This window comes from Battus philenor, unplaced genomic scaffold (assembly GCF_028537555.1).
Source record: "Battus philenor isolate CCGP_79_NKW_IND1 unplaced genomic scaffold, ilBatPhil1.0.hap1 SCAF_9, whole genome shotgun sequence".
Lineage (NCBI taxonomy): Eukaryota > Metazoa > Arthropoda > Insecta > Lepidoptera > Papilionidae > Battus > Battus philenor.
In genome coordinates this window covers 8,721,723-8,742,592 of record NW_027181759.1, presented here as the reverse complement: position 1 = coordinate 8,742,592, position 20,870 = coordinate 8,721,723, and the positions used below count along the sequence as shown (strand labels likewise).

Sequence of the window (20,870 nt, the reverse complement as noted above, 5' to 3'; positions counted from 1 at the left end):
GAGTGAGACCATTCATTTATTTATTTATTTACTCATTTTACAAATTTTGTAAAAGCAGACTTTATGCCATTATCTATCGGTCAATCTAAGGTGGTGCAAAGACAATTAGTGGGCAAGTGACCAAATGTTGTAAATATGTTAAATACAAACATATGGTATTTATATAAATACTAATAATAGTTACATAAATAGTTATTTACAAATATATACTTAAATATAATATGATATATTAGATAGTTACGACGATTTTACCGCGAACAGATCTCGTGTCTCCTTTTCAAACATATTTTTATGTTACACAATTACTGACTTATTAGTGACAGTTTTGATAACGACTGTCAATCTTGTTGGAGGGCATTTACGAGATTGCCTACCTTCCACTTAGTACATTTAGGTAAACACAACCTATTACCTGTGTTTGTAAATATATAGCAAAACACTACGTTACTGGGGTTTATAAATTTTCATTAATAATCTAGTGATAAACTAAAGAGTAAAAATGCTAATTAAAACGGCAAAAAGTAACTTTTAATATTATGAAGCCGAGGCTGCTAGCTCCAAATAAAAGAAAAGAACTTACCTCGTGCCAGCTACTGGTTGCCACACAGCATCAAGGGGTGCATGTGCCGGCGGTGGCGGTTCACCTCCTTCTCCACCCGTCTCAGTTCTTCCTTCCCAATTCTATGAAAAAAAAAATTACCTCCTCTAAAACAATTTTCATGCTTGCTTATTTGTTTAAATTCGTTCGTCTTTACTCAATAATTTTTTACTTTTTTTTTAACACGTATTACCACGTGAAATACTTTTATAAGTATAAGCTTAATAACATATAAAATCGATAAACAATTCATCATCTGTCGCTGGACGTTGCTGCTTTAAGTCTCCCCCACAGATTTCCAATAAAGCTGGTTGGAAGCAGCCTGCATCCATCGTCCTTGGACGAGCTTAACCAGGTAATCTGTCTAACTTTTTCCTCCACTCGAGAACCTTAAGGTCACAACGGTATATTTGGTGGTGGCATTCATCATCATCATCATCTTTTCAGCCGTAAGACCTCCTTATACTGATGAATCATAGTCCTTATAGGTAGTGTCCTTAAGTCAAAGAAATTAAATAAACAGTTAATATTCTGTTTACGTGTTATATTGTGTATCATCTATGCTGCTTATCAAAGAAATAGTAACGTTTTTCTTTCCTTTCACAGAATTTATTTTTAGCGCGACACATTGCGCTGGTAGTATATAAAAAGAGCCTAGTTTTAATGTTTACTTTGAAGAAATAAGCAGAGTTCTATGCCCAAGCAAACACAGCTGAAACCTTTTGATGTTTTACCGATTACAATTTATAAATGTTACAAATGAAAGTAATATATATTTAACTATTGTGTTCGTCAACTTAGTTTTAAATAATTTCTCAACTATAAACACTATTTCAATATTTTATTTTTATTCCTTCATTACAGATACATATAATATTTACACAAAGGTTATTAAATTATTTTTAGTTAGTTATTTTTAGATATTCTAAAAAATGCACCAGTTTTTTATATTCAACAGTACATTATTTTTTAATGGCAGTACTATAAAAAACAATTAATACAAGGAAAAATAGCAAAAGCAGTGCTAGTTACAGTAGCAAAGAATATTTGAATAAAATGACAGTGTCCCCGAACAAAATTCCGCATTCTATACAACTAGTAATGTTGTTTGCTAAGCGGTCAGAGGGCGACATAAAAGAAATTTATGTTAGCGGAATATTAATATACAAACAGAGTTAAATTATTGTGACAATTGTATTAAAAAACTACAACCGTATACAGATAAATTTTAATACTTTAGTACTTGAACGACGCGCCTAATTTATTATTTTATAAAGAGGATTTTGCATATCAAGCTCAAAACAAAATAACATTATATCAAGTCATAGCGAGTCTTTTTGTTTTCTGTTCAGTTCGTTATCTTTTTAAATATTATATTAGGGCATAAACCTGTACAGGTTTTCTTAGCATAGTGACGAACCTTAAGTTTGTAAGCTTACAATTATTTCTTAAAATTACTATGCTACCAGATTTGTCAATATTCTCTTATACAGCTGAAGAAGTGGAAAACCAGTATTTATTATTCCCATACTATTATAATTAAAGCCACATAAGAAACACAAGTATTCTTCTACTCAGCCTGTCCCAAAGATCGTTACGGTGACCAACCTTAACTATGTCGTCCAAGCCTACCCTCGCCGCGTCTACAGTCTCATGGTTGCCATTCGAGAAAGTTTCGACCCCAATGACCAAAATTGTTAATGAACAATACCAATTAGATATTAATAGTAACCGAGCAAAACTCACACAAGAGAATATCAATTATGAACACCTTTTTCCAATAAACTCCGACACAAGACGAAATGACTATCATTAGTAAATCATACAAAATGCCTTGACCGCTTGCGGCCTAGGACATCTGAATTAAAAATGACCAGTGTTGATAATCAGTTTCCAATACCTTTCTATATCATGACCTGCTTGTAATTTTATTTTTGTCTTTGTAACTTTTTCCATTACTGTTTAAAAATTAAAATACACATCTGCAAAAGTGCGATCCATAAACCCAATAAATCCTTTTGCCCTTATCAGTGTCAAAACAAAGATATTTATAGCAACTCCCATTAATTTACAACATCTTTGTTCAGCAAATATAAATAATACATGCGATAATCAGATGACGCTTGCTCTCTTTGTGCTAACAATATACAACACATGTATCTAATGATTTAAACTATTCATAAACTTGGGTATTATTACAAGCGAAAAAGACTCAAAATTTAGTGACCATATAAATAGAACGTTTATGTGATGCCAAATAACATAGAAAATTTAATAATACAATAGAATTTTACGACAAAATGTAAATACAGATTAATATAGCGACACGACTATTAGGCTGTAACAATATGCTTGGGATAGTATTCAAATAGAAAGACATCCAATATTAGTGAATTAATAAAAGAAAGTTAAATGACCACGAAACTATAATACAATTTATTGCATCGAAAAACACAAACTTTCATCCTGACATTCATACGATTCGTGGAGAGATTCAACGAAGTGTTTCGAGAGCTCGTTGTTATTTTCATTGGTAAACGTGACCCGAACAACTTTTATTAAAAAAGAGCAAAAGATCTATATCCTTTAGCAAAAACCACCCCAATCTTCCATTTTTAGCTTCGCTTTCTTACGACGCGACTCGTTTTTATTCTCCTACCCGCCTTATCGTCTCCCTCTTTTCTTTAAAAGATTCTTATTCCGTTGCAAGATCTCGCCTTTGAAAAAACATCACAAACCTATGTACTTGTTTTATTTATTTATTAACATTTATCACCAGGGTGTTTTGTATTATAAAATTACGAAAAGAGACATTTTTTTTAAAATAAATATTTAATTTTTGTTACCCTATTGATGAGATAGATATTATTAATTATTATTATGTCATTTTGACTAACATATTTAAATAATGCTACATGTTAATAAGGAAGGTTTGAGACCCATTAGCGGAAGAATTGATTTAACTGAACTGTAATTGCATATGCGGACGTGAAAGTCATGTGTATTTTATTTAAATTTTACTTCAGAATATGTTTATCAGTAATCAGATAATACTAAGTTTACTATTTATCACGTATGTAGTAATTTATATGTTTTTTATTGTTTTTCTATCACATTTACACAACCGCCTACTTGACATCTCTGCACTACTTTGGCTTGACTAGTACATGCCTTATAGGCATCAAGTTATATACTATAAGACATTAAGTTCGCCATTGCACCAAATGTAAAAAGAGTAAAATAAATATATCTTAAGGAAAAATTTACACGAATCAAAAAAAATTATATGCTCACTTGAAACATCGCAAACTTTATAATACAATTATAATTTAATAGGTATAAAAAGGGTTTCAATCATCGTAAATAAATATGTACCATTTGAGTTACAAGCTAAATAGAAATAATTTCGATTCTTTAAATAAAATCAAAGATTCCTGTGAAAAAAAAAAAACTACAGTTTATATAGTATCAAACACCTCAAGTTCGAAGGCATGCTGAAATCGACCTGGATTTGTTAAAGATCAGGTCGTTGGCAATTCTTAAATATTTAAACCGCAGTATCTTTAATATATAAAATGCCTGAGGATGGTGGTACATAACAAATTACATACAAGTTTTCTTGAACCACTCGACCAACCACATTACCCCGAGATGCTTCATAGAAAAGCGATGTTTCCAAGTTCAGTCCGCGATATCATCACCAAATACAAATCTTGACCTTAATTTGATATAAACGATCGTACAATTCCGTCGATAATAGTCATTTTGTTCAATTTGTTATCACGGACCGTCTGACGCAACACTTTTGAACAAAAAAAAAACGAAAAATGGAAGACCATTACGAAGTCGATTAAATAAATTACACGTACTCCAATAGGATATATACGCTATTAAGACGATAATTATAATATGTGCTAAGTACGGCAAAGATTCAATGTTGCCAACCTCGTACAAACTATTTTTGGAAATAGTAGAATAATACCCGGGTCATTTTGAAAAATGAAACCCTCAAACTAAAATGTATTATTGATAAAAGTACCTTCATAAATTTTTGACTCTTTTGTATAGAAATACTTGAGCAAAGGAGAATCGCACATACAATTTAAAAATGTAAAATAAGAAGTGTTATAAAATATTAAATATTCCATTATTGTTTACAACCGGAACTATGGGTCTAGTTGTTAAGACTAGAATACTAAGGAGATTAGTAGCCTTCCTGTAACGTGAGCAGTTGTTACTGGTCATGAGCGTCGGATACGTAGTGGCGATGTGATTAACTCCAGACATCAAACTTATTTGTTTCCCTGGTTTAGTCGTGAAAGTCGTTTGCACTGGCCTTGAACGGGTCGCAAATTGGGTGATCGCGCGGCTAGGAGAGACTTCCAAAAAAACAATAAGTTACCGCGGCTTGTCTGCTCAGCTAGAGGTTTATGATAGATACCCACCGCAGCCTGGTGTAATTAAGGCTAGGTCATAAATGAAAGTGAGTGTACCCAACAACTCCGGCACCATATCTGAATGACATGGGAGCCAGCTTAGAACTCCATTATCTATTTGGAGAGTCAGGTAGTGCATTTGCGCATGTGGCACTCACCTTAAAGAGTACTGCTATCGTAGATGGTTGATGTAAAACCAACCACAAATAGGTTCCTGCGATCAGGCAGGTATACTGTACCCATTGGTATAAGCTAACGGTTGGGAACTTTGGGGACAGTACAATAAACTTTTTAGAAATGGGCAAAGAGAGGGTCCTGACCTTGAGATATGAGATAGTACATCAACTAGCTGAGTAATTTCACAGGCTACGGCGCACCAGAAGCAAAGCTGCTGTTGATGGCACAGATTGCGTTTTATAATTTTTCGTAAGAGTTCAATCCAATTTAAAAAAAAAAATCTTAAATAGAAAGATGCGTATGTCTAAACGAAGTAAAAGCTAAGCTTATAATGTTTGGTTATAAACAAACGCCATGAACCTTTTATGTATATCTGACTCATCATATTTCTGGAACTATAATAGCTTAAAAACTAGAACTTTGGTACAAAAGTTCCTTTCTCACTAGATGTCAGGTAATGTAAGATTTTACAAAATTCCTCCCGCAACAGGAGTTGACGAGCTTTGAAAAAAAGTTCTACAGGATCTTTACTTTGAAAATGTTTTTATTCATAAAACTAGGCTAGATTATTTATAAATATTTATTGGACTTTTGACATGGTAATTTTTGATGGTATATTCATATTAAATGGATTTCATGGAATTAAACCCACAAATAGCAATGCGGGGGGGAGTCAAAAATAAAAGAAATTTATTGAACTTTTAAAGCAAGCGAAGCGGGCGGGGGATAACTAGTCCATCCACACATATACTTATATAAGGGATTTCCGTCTATTTACAAACTTGTCACGATATCTGTGAAACCATAAGACTTAGACTTGAAATAAGTTAGGAATATTCTTTTCACTGAATAGTCAGCTATGAATGGATTTAACGAAATTCCATTTGCGCGATGGGTTGAGTGGGCGTTGCTAAGCGGGCGAGGGACAGCTGGTTCGCCTTATAAAGTAGAGGAAAAAGTAAATCGCTACGAAATTTAGGTATAGAAAACAAAATCTGATTAAATCATAAATATGAAAAGTTAGATTATTAACTAAAAGCATTTTATTAAAACAAGTTTGTCAGAACTAATTGCTTCAAACGGAATTAATTGAAACTCTGAAATTTCTGTTCAATTTACAATCACTTATTAAAAATACGAACTCCCTAGAGCAGCAATGTTTAGTAATTTTGTGACTAAAATCTGTAGAAATAATTATTATATATACTACCTTCATTTCCACATACGAAAAATTATAACATTTATTTAAAAAAAAATTGTTTAATATATTGAGTCACACTTTATTCGGAATCAGGATATAAAAATAAATCAAATGATATAGACAAAATATGAAGAACTATGGCCGTCTTTTCGCAAACTACATTTTAAACACTACCATTGAGCGAACCATTGAGAGCGAGCAATCATCAAGTGATAAATTTTACGATTATAATATTTACAGCTTTCAAATTACTAGAAGAATATCTGGTATTTTGAAGTAAATTGTTTTCAATCAAGGCTATTTCAGTGTTTATTACAGAAAAACTTGTATATAAATCTTATTAGTGTAAAGGATTTTTACGTAACAATAAAGCTTGAAAATTAATTCCTCTATTATTATATAAATGAAAATTACTAGTGACCACAAAACTAAAACGTGTGTAACTTTGTTATATATAGTCTCTTCTCAAAATTGGGCGCGTTTTCAACCCTTGTACCTTTAAGTTGAAAAAAGCCAATATAGGAGAGCACAATCTGATACTAGTTTCTATAAAATTCGTTCATTAGCATTCTTCTCCCTCCAAGTGGTTACTGAATCCTAAGTGGATAAAAAGATTAATAAGTACATAAAGATACAAAAAAAAGGTGTTTCAAACCTTTTTTTAATTAATAAAAAAACAAAGGTACACAAAAAAATCTTTATTAACGAATATTTTAAACCATAAATATGTATAAAAAAATATTTGAATTTATTGTTATATTTCTTCTCCATAAAACAGAGAATAGAGTAAACGTCTTTAATGTGTTCCCGCCGACTGCCACTTGAGATGAGCAATTCTTAGACTTACGTCATTTACCTTAGTTCCTCTGCGGATCTCCTCATTTGTGTACCTCTGAGTATGGCTCCCTCTATTGCTCTCTGGGTAACCTTGAATATCAGTAAGCCCATAGTAAGCGACCACGTTTCGGATCCGAATGTTATCGCCGGTTTGTTTCGGAGCTTGCCGAAACCTAATAACTACATAATATATTTATGCGTCACATTGTTCCGCCTAAAGCCGAGAAGCCATAGAACCGAGCATTAATATTTTAAAGTTATATTCTAGCTCGCCAAACAGAAATTTATTGATACAGCCCGAGTGGAAATCAATAATGCAACAAGTACAAAGCCAGGTCTGCTCTCAATCTGTAAATGTCAAAGTTACCTGAAATTGTATAATAAAATAACAAAAGAAGCAATTATTGTGTTCATTCACACTCAAACCCATTGTTGGTTGTTTTGTAGTCATAAATGGTTTGAATTTTTGACTAATGTTTGTATAATTGGAATAATTAATAAGAAAAAATTAATTATTATTCCATGAGTAACATAACTTTAAGATACCTGAAAGTGTGAAAAAAATGATCACCGTTAATCAACGTTTCGAGTTACCAAATCCTGCGGTTTAATGACGTTAAGACAACTTCATATCCTTTTACAGGATGTGTTACACAAAAATATCGTAGCAATACATAACGATATCTTTTCACATAAAAATCCAATTAAAAATTATTTAATGTTGAATAGTTTTAATAAATATAATTATAACAAAATGGTTCGAAAAACTTTGTAAGATATTAGTGTAGATTCGTTGGTTATAAGTATGGTTTCTCGAAAATACATACATTTGACATAAATATAAAATACGATAAACTTAGCTCAATAAAATAATATTAAAAAATAATAGAAATTAAACAAGGTACTAATTGTTAAATGTAGTCATTTTATACAAACGATATTAATAAACCAGATGGATATAAAATGCCTAGTAGCAAAGTTCTCTGAATATTCTGATGCACCATAATACTATACTACTTCTGCTTTAAGGGTGGCCAAAACCGTTCTAGCCTCATGCGGGAAGGTGTACAAAAACATTTTCCCAATTTAAAAAAAAATAAAACACAATACCTCTTTATCACCACTTAAATTAATTTTAATCAGTGTTTTAATAATCTTTTATATTAAATTTACAAGAAAAAAAAATAATGTCGTCCATAAGCACTCGTATTACCTTCGAAGGAAGATACTGATACAGAAAAACTATTTTGTCATAAATAATATGTGAAATGTATGGTATTAGCAACATTTTTATTTCAACTTTTATCGCCTATTATAAAGACATTAGTACAGTTTACTCGTGTTTTTACTGCCCCAATCAAGATTCAAACGTTAGTTTAGAATCGTCCCACCTTTTTTTTACATTTGACCTTAACTTTGCTTTTCATTGTTGATTCGATCAGATCAGATCAATGCAATAGATTACTTATTACAAATGTACTAATGCACAGGTGCGTACACACTGTAATCACTTTTTAAATGTCTTTTCTTGTATATGTTGTTTTTTTTTTAAATTTACTTTCAATATATATAGTTTATAACATGAAGAATTCTTTATATTTTAAACTGGCGAGACTAGCAAACCGTTTTCCTTGTATATCACTTTTTACAAAATTTAAGCAAGCCTTTGCATTAGCCAACTTGAAACATTACATAGGTCACAGTCATCATCTTCATTTCAGCTATATGAAATCCCAATTGATTTTCAGTAGGACCTCTTGGAAGCGACCTTAACAGGATCTTCGGTCCACCTTGTGTGTTCTTACCCTTTACTAGCACGTCCGTAATCTTCACTCCAGAACCTTATGGCCCAGTGGTCACATGTTTTGCGCGCTATGTTAACAGATTAACTTATAGTAATTTTGTTAAAGCGTAATACATATTTTACACTTTCACATCCACAAACGATTTATCTTTAACAAAGAAAGAAAATATTTGCCAAAAATATCTAAATTACATAAATATTTAACATTAGTTAAAAATAAATGTGGTTTTAAGCGGATAGTTAGGATACTGCTTCCTTTTGACTTTCTAGTGTAACACATTTAATTTTATTAAAATAATTATAACATAACTTCTTGCATCACGCGAGATGATAGACGTCACTATCACATTAATTTCACTACAAGCAGCGCAAATGTTAGTCACCTATTGCGTTATGTGAGCTGTAGTACAGGAAAGATAGACAAACGTCAAGTCGTCTGTTTTCAAATATCTCGTGCTCGTCTTGTCAATCGAGACTTAATCGGGGGTGGCTAGTATTTTAACGCAGACTATTGCTGTGGTGCTCTCCAAAAATAACTTACATCTGCTATTAGATTTACTTAAGGAGTATTTATGTTAATATACTTAAAATATAAAACGAAATCATTTACTTTTATCTCAACAAAAATTAATACCGAAAAACATTTTAAAAATCATATAATTAACCTATCATTTCCTTAAGCATAAAAACTTTTTAACGCGATTTTCAAAGTTAATGGTGTATAATTATTTTATTATTTTAAAGCCTAATACCTTTAAGTACTGTTATTACCGTCTAATTAATTCGCTTCTGACATAATTATGTCAAATGATCATTAATTCAATGTTGAAAGGTATACTGCATTTATAAAATGATACGAAGCTCTTTCCTGACCCACTTAACTTATTTATGTCGCTAGTGCTAGTGGAGTCTACCGACTCGATCATTAACAGCGGATGACGGCTGAAACGACATCATTACCATTACGTTCCGAGTCATAATTTAGTATATGTTCACTACAATTTGATGACGAAAAATAGTATCGTTGAAAATAACTTATATCACGTTTTTACGGTGAAATTTTAACAAGGCTATAGTGGATTAACCTAGATGGAGATGGTGTAAAAATATTTTGGCAAGTCTATTCGAAATTTAATCGGTAATTTAAATTGCTGCCAGAAGATGGTTTGCAACCATTCGCGTATGTAGTTTAGCCTTTCTTCTTTTCATTTCGTCCCGTCGGGAGGAATTACAGCATTATGTGGTAGTCATAGCCTAGGACATAACACGTCTCATGGTGTTACTCAACATTAAGTGTCACCAAAACTACACAAACGTAATTCGTTTTGCCATACTTATTGCGCAAGAGTATATAAATAACCATCTACCATTGGACCATAACGTCTATTTTGGTAAAAAAAATAACACTTTCGCGATTCTGAAACAACACACCTAACGAGTCTTTTTTGTATTTTATTGATTCGACGAAACCTCACAATTATCTAATCTAATCTTATCTCACAATTTCGTATCTGTGATAGCGAGTATTATTAATCATTACATGTTCTGGCGTCCTGAATCATATAATTCGTAAGTGTTATGAATATTACAAAATTACGAAATAGCACGAGCAGAGATTTATAATTTATATCTGTTTTACAAACACTATTAGAAATAATAGCAGGAAGTATGAGGTATTCAAATAAAGAACTATAAAATAAATGGCAAAGACGTGAGAAGCGAACTCGCATAATATTCAACAACGTACCGTTTCATTTCTATGTATTTAATGTTTAATATTTTTTAGCTACTGCTAGTTACAATATGCACGTAGAAAGTTTGAAGGTGCAAATTTATTTACACTAAGTTATGTTAATTTATTTATAAAACAAGCTGCCTTTAACAACTTTGGCAACAAATGTACGTGTTGGTAAAAATTTTAAATTATCATAATATGCTAAACAATATAAGTTTTTGTATGCGATAAAGAAATCCATGAATTATTACGACTCAAATCTATTTTAATAAACCTATTACAAATGTTTTAAGACCTCTGCAGCCCACTTCTACCAAAATTAATTGAGAGCTCTCATAGGCGCTTGAAAAATTAACTGCCATTGAAACAAAACGACAATCGTTAAAATTGTTGTTGCAACTTTTTACCAACTGACGATTAAAATTATAAATTCCGTGAATTACATTCCAAACGTATTATTGGAACTATTATTCTTTCGTCGTCTTTTAATGTGGCGACATTTTGTGAAACAACAGCAAAATTAACTAAAACAAATTCTTGTTCATATTGTTGTGATACAAAATAATATCCTCATATTTCTAAACTACGTATCGCTTGTCAATTTATGTATAAATCAAATTAAGTCTGGGAAAAAATACGTGCTTCGCTTCGTCTTTAAAAATTTTCGCCTTTTTAGTTTAATTTTCATGAAAATATAAAGTTAGAAGTCTGGACTAAATATTTACTACTTTATTTTCAAGGAAAAGTTAAAAGTCTGAACTAATTTCCAAAGAAAATTTTCCGCTCTGGAACAAGTACTTCCTTGTCGGCCTCCGCCGTAAGCGCCTCGTCTATCGATGAAAAATGTATTTCCTTCAGCTAGTTTGTTACGTTCCTTGAGTTGCTTGACTTATGTTCAGTGTAGACTGATGTCGCAACACTTTTTCAACATCTTCAATACATACTTGCTGGCTTGGTAGATATTGTCTTCGCTTAGCTATGTATAATAAATTCGAACCTCAATTATAACTGCCGAATACGCAGTTTCAATATTCTTTACATTTTCTGTTTAATATTTTTAATAACTTCAATTTTTTTCATTACAACCTTCTGCAACTTAGAAAATTTATAAAAACAGATGAATTAAATGGTTAAAGTCGTTCTGAAGTTATAGCGTGACTAATGGAAATGGGCTTTTACAAATACAATATTAGTTTTAATACTTAATCATATTGATGATTACATACACATATAAATGTCAATGTCTAATTTATAATTTATACATTTTGAAATTATTATATCATATGCTTTTGTCATGTGAATATTTTTTTTTGTTTATTGCAATAATCCAAATCCAATTCACTAAAATCTAATACATATACTACATTACTAATACATATACTTTTACCTTTTCCGTACTATGGTTGTTTGTAAGAGATTGCCTATATGATAAGACCGCCTGTACACTTTTGTTTATTATTATTAAATTATTTAAATGTATCCTGTTTGTACACGACATTGTACAAGATTATTAAAAAAATAACATATTTAGTTTTTTTGTACATCTAGATCCATTGTGATCAATCATCTGTTTTTCTTACATAGCAAGATTATTAATAGTGCACAAGATAAGCTTAAAATTATTTATAATGTTAAAATTTGACTACTTATCCACAAATAACTTAAAATTAAAATTAATCCAGTCCTATCGTTTAGCATGATCATTAATTATGTCCATATAAAGCATCTTTTATGTTCTACTTATGCTTTCAAACATTTAATCATCTTCTTATTCAGACTATATTTTAGTGCTATTATGATGAATTAATGTTACATTCTGTCAACGGTTACCTGGATAGGTAGTAAAAAGGAATAATGTATTTTATTGTACGACGACCTTAGGTTATTATAATGTGATAACTCGAACAGAATTTTAAGAGTTAACCAAGTTAAGTTTTTACTCTGCTTTATTATAAGATAATAAGGTTTGTGTTACATACATAGTGATTCAAACCATGTTGTATTCTAATATCGGTGCGGATAGTAGACAAAAGGAGATAGTCTCGTGGACCACAGCGAAGAGATCATATCAGTATTGCGTATCTATATTGTTTAGCCAAATATATGCAAACTTGTTATATTCAGATGTGACTCGTAGGCACAAAAGTACCCTATTCATCAATCTTAACACATGTATGACAAAGATATTATTTTATTCGCTATATAAGTTTGTTAATTTCGAATAAACTCGAAATAAAATTAAAAATATATATGTATATAATATAATAAAAAAAATTATATGCATTCATCATTATCAATCTTTAATGATTCAACTAAATGGTAAAAAAGACATTGCAAACATTAGGCCTGATAATAATAAAATAAAACGAGAAGCAAGCGGGAAACACGATAATTTATTATCAATTACTTTAAGTACATAAAGCTAACTGTTTCACCGGTTTTAGAATAATTTTAACAAAAAATGTTTAAAATTACGTAAGCATTTCTTAATGTTTTTTTTCGTTTTATCTAAAATTAGCATACAAATAAAGACAAATAAAGACAAGATCATATTATGAAATACTATTTCTTTTTAAAATTACTATCTTTTTCATACTTTACTCAGTGTTATGTTTTCTCCAAAATTAACAGCTATTTTTAATACAATTTTGGTATCGAATATATATTAAATGTAAGTAGTAAAATATTTATGTTGAAGAAACTATACATATACCATGAAATGAAACATTTATATTTAGGGTACGCAAAAACGCGAGCAGTGGTAGCACAACGGTAGAGCACTAAGACTTCCGATAGTAGGTCGCGGATTCGATTCACGGGTAAAATCTTAGATTATTCACACTTTGTGCTTTGATTATTTGGAATTGCCACTGCTCACAAACAATTTTTCAGAAGATCAGAGAGCAGCAGCGTCCTTTACGTACCATAACACAATATTGCAATCGCCAACCCGCCTGCCAAGCATGGCGATTGTGATATTTTCCCCCTGAGATATCTTTGGGCGAAGCCTATAACTTGCAGTAGACGTCTAAGAGAAGAAACCATGAAAAACTCGTTAAAAATAAATTAAAAATAAGCGCTATGTTAACTTTTAAAAACGTCTTATAGAAAAAAATATTTTATTAAAATTATAGCAAAACATTGCGAAAAACCAAATAATTTTCATAATTATTATTTTAAAAGGGATATTGATTGGCACATACAAACTCAGCAAAAGCTTGTTTACAAAAGTATTTTTATTAACAGATTCTCAGATCATATACAAGTTTACGATTACAAAAGTGTAAGAAAAAATATTTTGAAAATAAATTATGTTCTTTTAGGGTTAAAAGACATTCCAAAATTAATAATAGGCATCGAATTATAAAATCTCAACTGGTTATAAATAAGAGCAGGGAAAAATAATGTCCACTAAAGCTTTTTGATTAAATTCTATAATATTCTAAATTATTGCATTGACATCTGTATTCTCTAATAAAACGAAATATTACTAGTCGAATTTAAAAGTACCGTATTTATGAAACCCCGAACAGTACGACGTGCTATTAATAATTTAGTGTACAGACGACAGGAAAAAAGCTTTCATTTTTATTATCATATACCATTTTCATAAGGCTATAAATAAAACTCATTTGCTTTCATAGATATTTTCATTTGATCTGGTCTCTTGTCATCTGTGCACACACCACTCCCAGTGGTATCGAGTACGCTACGGGCTGCCATTTAATCACATTTGACGAGTAATTCAAAGGCGATTAGGACATTGAGGCGAGGCTTCAATTAGGCTTTCTCGTCTATAGCTGTTTAAAATCGATTATTTAATAGTTCTATGTCGGTTTTTCTAGCAGGCTAATCAAACGCGAAAATCACGGTATATTAAGTCTCGGCTTGACAATACCCGGCGATAAATATTGCACGACTGACAAAACGTCACATGGATAATGTGAAATAGAGATAATACTCTACAAAGCTGAAATTAGCCGATTGTCTCTTTCCAAATGTCGATGTGCAATATTTATCGCCGGGTACTACAATAACGTTTTTCTCCCTTTTTGTTCAGTTCCTTTAGTCCTGCTAAATATTTAAAACATTTATGATGGCTCGCCGCTTTAATGTATAAGCCGTGTAGACAATAACAATAACATAGCCCAATTATTCCACCTTTTATACTAATCGACTAACTTAACCCATTGTTGTGTGAAAGTTTTCCAAGCATTTTAATGCCTACCGTATTACGGGTATTGTGAAAATTGACATAAGAAACATAACACAATTCTCATTTATCTTTGATTAAATTAGGCTCTTTTGGCATTATTAAAATGAATTAATTAATCGTGATAAAAACTAGTTGATAGCGTTTTCCCGCCTTGGCAACTATTTTTGGAAAGCTTCTTCATAGTTGTGCATGTTTGTGGCTGTCATTTTTGCGGTAAAGTTTCTATTCCGCAGTGAAAATTTCTGCACTTAGCGTTTTAGTGCCACACCTTTGCTATGGTCTCTTTTATGTTGCCTAAAGCTCAGGTTAAACGACGTCCTTTTCTTCGTTGGTGAGCAACAAATTAAAGATCTTATTTGATGCCGGACATAACATGGATAAGAATTTCATTACCGTAAAAATATTTTTTTTGTGCGAATAGGATTTCTAAGCATTAGTTCAGCTGTGGTTAGATGACTCCAGATAACTGCCTCGGTATATATTTTTTAAACAGAGTACAAGATTACAGGAACCGTCTTGATTATTACACAATTTTTTAAATTAAATTTAAAATTACCTAAGGCTTTACATATATTTCTAACAAAACCTTGTAAATCACAAAATGCATGTTAGTTTTATTTTTAATACTTTAAGTTTTGTCCCACCATCAGTATTCAGTTATTCAGTAGAGCCGTGTCTAAGTAATTGTAGGCAAATGTATTGTATATATTTATAAAAAAAACGTTATAATTATTTTAGCAAACGAGCGATACGGTTTAACAGAATGACATCAAAATACGATTAAAATATTAAGTAACAAAATATTCTTATTTACGATAATAATTTAGGAGAATTAAGTAGGTTACTGAGATAAAAGTAATCAACCGAGTATTCACAAACGGTACACTCGGCGTGGCATGTCGTAACTAACATTAAGTCCCCTTTCTCATACCACCATCTTCTGTGGACACAACTGTTTTAAATTAATATGATAACTTTAAAAAATACTTTACAGCGAACGAAATTTGTATAATTTTTTACAAAAGAAAATATCTTTAACTATTAAGTGAAAGTAACTACCACAATTATCCAATTTGAGGTTTATGTTTTATATATGTGAGCTTAAAGCGAATTTTTCGCGAAAACTTATATTTAACTGAATTATGTTTGTGGTACAATACAGTGTTCGTAGTATACGTTTGCACATAACATAAAGGAAATCCTGCTTTAATCCTTAAACTATACGAGCTCTTGGTGAATCAAGGAGTACAGGTATAAAATAGCAATTTATGTTTTTTTGTAAAATTGCTTAAAAAAGGCTTTTACATTTTGTCATATTTTTGCTTTGTATTCAAAATATTCGATTTGAAAAAAGCGGTAATTCGTTTAGGATAGTGGTACAAATATCAATATGAAACAAAATCGTCATTCTTACCTTTTATTTACACTTTTGTCTATTTTTAAAAAAATAACAACAGAAGTTGTTCCTAGAATCAAGCCAGTAAACTAATAAAAATATAAATTTTATTACAGATATGATCTATTTAATAAGGATGTCTATCCACCTTGTAAGCTGACATTCCACGTTGCGCTCGCCAGTTCGTGGTCTCCACTCTGGAACCTTAAAGCCTTGGCAGCAATCTGTTCTCCGGGCTGTGAGTTGTGGGCTACTACTTCAACTTGTCCAACCGCTGGCCTACATCTGTTTTATCCGACAGACCTTGTTAAAGGCGTCAGTAGACATTGGACGCTAGCCAGTTACACCCGATTCTATTGGAATTCTATGGGGGACGGTATATCCACTAGTGGACGATCTACTCGTAGTGGATGGCTTAGAAGATAATGATGATGATGAAATATTTTAAAATGTCAATCAATAGTATAAATATACACACGTATTATCTGCATCAACCAAATCCAAATCTTGTCTACTTGGACAACATTGAAACGAGTACAAGATAAAAATCCATCGAAAACTTCCACAAAGGAGAATGGTAAAAATATACACGATCGTTACATTTGCATGCCCGAAATCGAGCACAGGCCGGATGTTGACAATTGGACCTATTTATATCAAAAAACGGATACAATACTACTAAGTCCACGTATCATTCTGATAACACTATATATGACATTTATAAAAGAAAGTGTTTTTAAAATTTAATATTAAATTCTGGAAACATCCTTGTACATTTAAAAATAAATAAGCTTTAATTTATCAGAGATTAAATACATTATTTATATACGTTGACAAAGTAGGCAAACTATGTGATAAGGTTGCCAATATTGGGACAGTGTGAATATAAATAGGAATAGGGGTGATGAATCAATACGACTCAGTGATTTCATTAATAATCCTCAGTTGTTTCATTAAAAACTCAACGCTAAAGCATTTGCATAATACTAAAATAAAGATCTGATTTACATTACAACGAAGTAATAAAAATGTATAGTTAACTCATTATCACAAAGAAATTACCGATATACGATAATTAAAGAAGAGTACCCAATATTTTTTACGTTATAAATATAAAAACATTAAAACTTTCAGATCAGAACAATAAGAAAATTAGAAGGAATTTCAAATTTTAAAAAAATTTAAAAGATATGAAAAGTTTTAAAAATAATGCTTAACTTATTTAAGGATTGTAAACAAAAGCAAAAGGAAGAGTTAAAATATACTTTATAATATTGAGAGAGCCCATCTTAAGCAAATAAGCTTTGTAATCACGTACATATGATATGGAATACTCATTAAAACGCGGCATGGTTATGAAATACAAAAAGTAGGTTCGTGCACTCAGCTCCTGTACGTTCGCATTAACTCGATAATTTTAATAGTTACAGCGCGCTAATATTATAATGTAATAACCCTTAATATTTGCCATAAAACTCAATTACGCACAGAAACCGATGTCACGATAATAAAAATAATAATGGTCTCCTACAAAAAAAAATCAAAAGCCCATCGTGTTCTTGTCCAGTAACTAGTATTTTTTCTTAAAAAAAATACTGAGAAACATAATATTCGTCCGAACAGACGTGTCATTCGATCAAATTAAAACTAGTGCGTACCATAAAATATTACATTGAAACATTAAAAAGAGTTTCAATGTACGAAACAGGAAAGTTATTTTTTTGGGTGTTTGTTATTACGAAATTACATCAATAAAAAAGTGATTACTCTTAAGTATGTTTTATAAATTTATTATTTACATTGGACGGCGCTTGGTTAAAAACTTCAGAAAACGAAGTCTGTATGAAAATCAGGGTTTTTAATACAATTCAGTCAGTATTCTTCGTAAAATATCGTGCAGACGAATTACCTCAGATTAATTAAGACGGTGGTTACGTTGAACGCTTAATAGTTATGAAATTTAGGTCTGACATGAACAACTTCTACCTTTTTTAACACTCGTTATTGGTTACATGCCTACCAATAGACTTTACTGTAGATCTATTTCGCTAAAAGCAATCTAAGTGCCAACGCAATGTCTATGTTTGCCGTCAAACGGTAGTGCGATCTCTTTGTCTGGGGGCATCGTTAAGAAAATTGCTAGACTTTTTTGGCTATTTTTAATTTCTCTTGATTTTGTATTTCAAAATTATGTAGCACAATTTTATGGGCGAGCCTACCATTAGATAAATGTTTCCATATTTATTCAAATATGTGCAAAAAAAACATTGGCGTTGTCAAGAATTTCAACGATTCATATTTGTCCGTTGTATATATATTTTTTATTACATCTATTCTTACGGCTTTATACTACAAATATTATTAATTTATAGTGTAATTTTATAATTCACGGGAAAATGGTTAGAAAGTTTTTTTTTAATTTATTGAAAAAAAAAATGTTTACGTCTTCAAATCTAACCATGCTTAAGGACTTCCATTTGGTTTCAGATACAAGCACCATAGTAAAATCTTTATAGAATAACCTTTCCCTTGTTTTGAAATAAATATTATTGAATTCTTTACGAATACTTTAATGGAATATTTATGCTATGATATATTAACAATACAAAGCGTTGAAGAAAAACCTAAATTAGGTTCGCATTTTACTTTTATTCTTATCGTACTCAACTTGCCAAAAATTGTCTATCGTTATATTTCGTTTAACCCTTAATTAGGCGCATGGGGTCAGGGCCACTTGAAATTCAAAAAATAATGGCTTACAGTCTTCAGAGCGTACTAATGCTCTTTCTAGCTTCCTCACTCCCCCCGGGGTACGCGAATTAGTCACATTTAGAACATTATCTCGTGTGTATGCATCGCTGTCCTTTAGAGAGCTGACCCCATGCGCCTAGTTACGTTTCATTTTTTGGCGAAGGTAAGTTTTTACTTTTGTGGTTTTTTTGTGTTTATATTAGTATATTGTTTACTGTTTATCTTTATATGTGTGTATTTTGATACGGTATGATTTGTTTATGTATTTTTGAGTTTTTTTCTATGCTTTTTCTTTAGTTTTTTTTTAATTGAAATGCCTAACGACAAACAAGTATTGCAACGGCTGGTTGAAGTGCTTGATGTCGCTGGTTCGGATTCGGAAGACGAACTTTAAACGATGCTGTCATTGATAGTGCTCATAATTCAGAAAGCGAAATTGAGGAGTCTGAACATATCCAAGACATCCCTGTAATAACGGAAGGTAATTACTTTTTATCTTGACATACTTAGTGAAATGGCCCGAAAGTCGAACCACCATCGAACGCAGTAAAGACCCGAGCACAAAATATTATTTTACATTTACCTGGAGTATAAACATATCTGGCATCAACGCATTTGTCATACACAAAGCGAATACTGACAAGACTTTGACATATACAAGACGGATTTTCTTGAAGAAAATAGCTGCGGCACTTGTGGAAGATCACCAAAAACGTCGCATACAACTACGTGCTATACCAGCGACAACAAAGAAACGGCTCCATGAAGTTTATAATGTGAACAAGGCGGTTTATCAATCGACAGTTAAGCGCGGGCGCTGTTCATCATGTCCTAGAAAGGACGACAAAAAGGTGCCAACAAAATGTTTCAAGTGTCCTAAATTTAATTGTCAGCAACACTCAAGGACTTACTGCGTTGGATGCAGAACAGAAGATTCCGCTGATCAGGCTGAATAAACTTTATTTCTTAAGTTGATCTCGGCTATGCCAAAAAAATTAGTTTAAAGAGAGGTTTACTGTTTTTGTCTTTTTTTTAATATTTTTAATGTCACAGTAAGTACTTGTTTCTTAAAGTTGAATATATTAAAGAACTTTATAATTTACTATAGAAATCCGTTAAGTTTTATTCCTTTTTGATACTCCTTTCCCAATGTTTTTTTGGGGTCATTTAAGACCCCATGCGCCTAATTGTGTGATTTTTTTTAATGCGCCTAATTAAGGGTTAAAAATGTATACAAATTTTCATCTACATAATCGAAAAAATCCTCACTTTTTCTACTCATAATAACAGTTATAAGTTATAAGTATACCAACAGTACAGAAAAAACTGAAAATATTAGTTTTTGTGCATTTATTAAATCACAATAAAAAAAGTAACAAGAATTTTAGTTGCTAGACTATTTACATGGATGTTGACATTAAGTTTGGCCCTTAACTTATACAGCGTAAATTAAAAACAAAATTGTATTAATTAAATATTGGAAATTATTTTCGTATTTAAACATTAGAAGACCTTACCTGCAATTCCTCATTGTATCTAGACCGTGACGATCCTGGTGTATTGGGACGTTCTAAAAGTAATAGCTCAGTAAGGACTATTACACCGAAAACAGCAAAGAACATGATGAAGATAAAAAAGCTAATGTTGGCGCGCTCTTTAGCGCGGGAAGGAGCCGCGCGGGCGCGCCAACGCATAGTGCAGGCCCAGCACTATCATGAA

General features: G+C 31.5%; 1 protein-coding gene across 1 annotated transcript in view; it reads right to left on the bottom strand.

Moving 5' to 3' along the window:
• The window catches only part of LOC137932420 (uncharacterized), a 53,103-nt gene extending 32,233 nt beyond the window's left edge, over window positions 1–20,870 (bottom strand). Inside the window, exons 1-2 of the mRNA XM_068776031.1 lie at window positions 20,669–20,870; window positions 581–681 (exon numbers count right to left, since the gene is read on the bottom strand). Of these exons, the coding sequence (XP_068632132.1) occupies window positions 581–681; window positions 20,669–20,845 (278 nt within the window). The 5' untranslated portion in view covers window positions 20,846–20,870. The remainder of the gene's footprint in view (window positions 1–580; window positions 682–20,668) is intronic.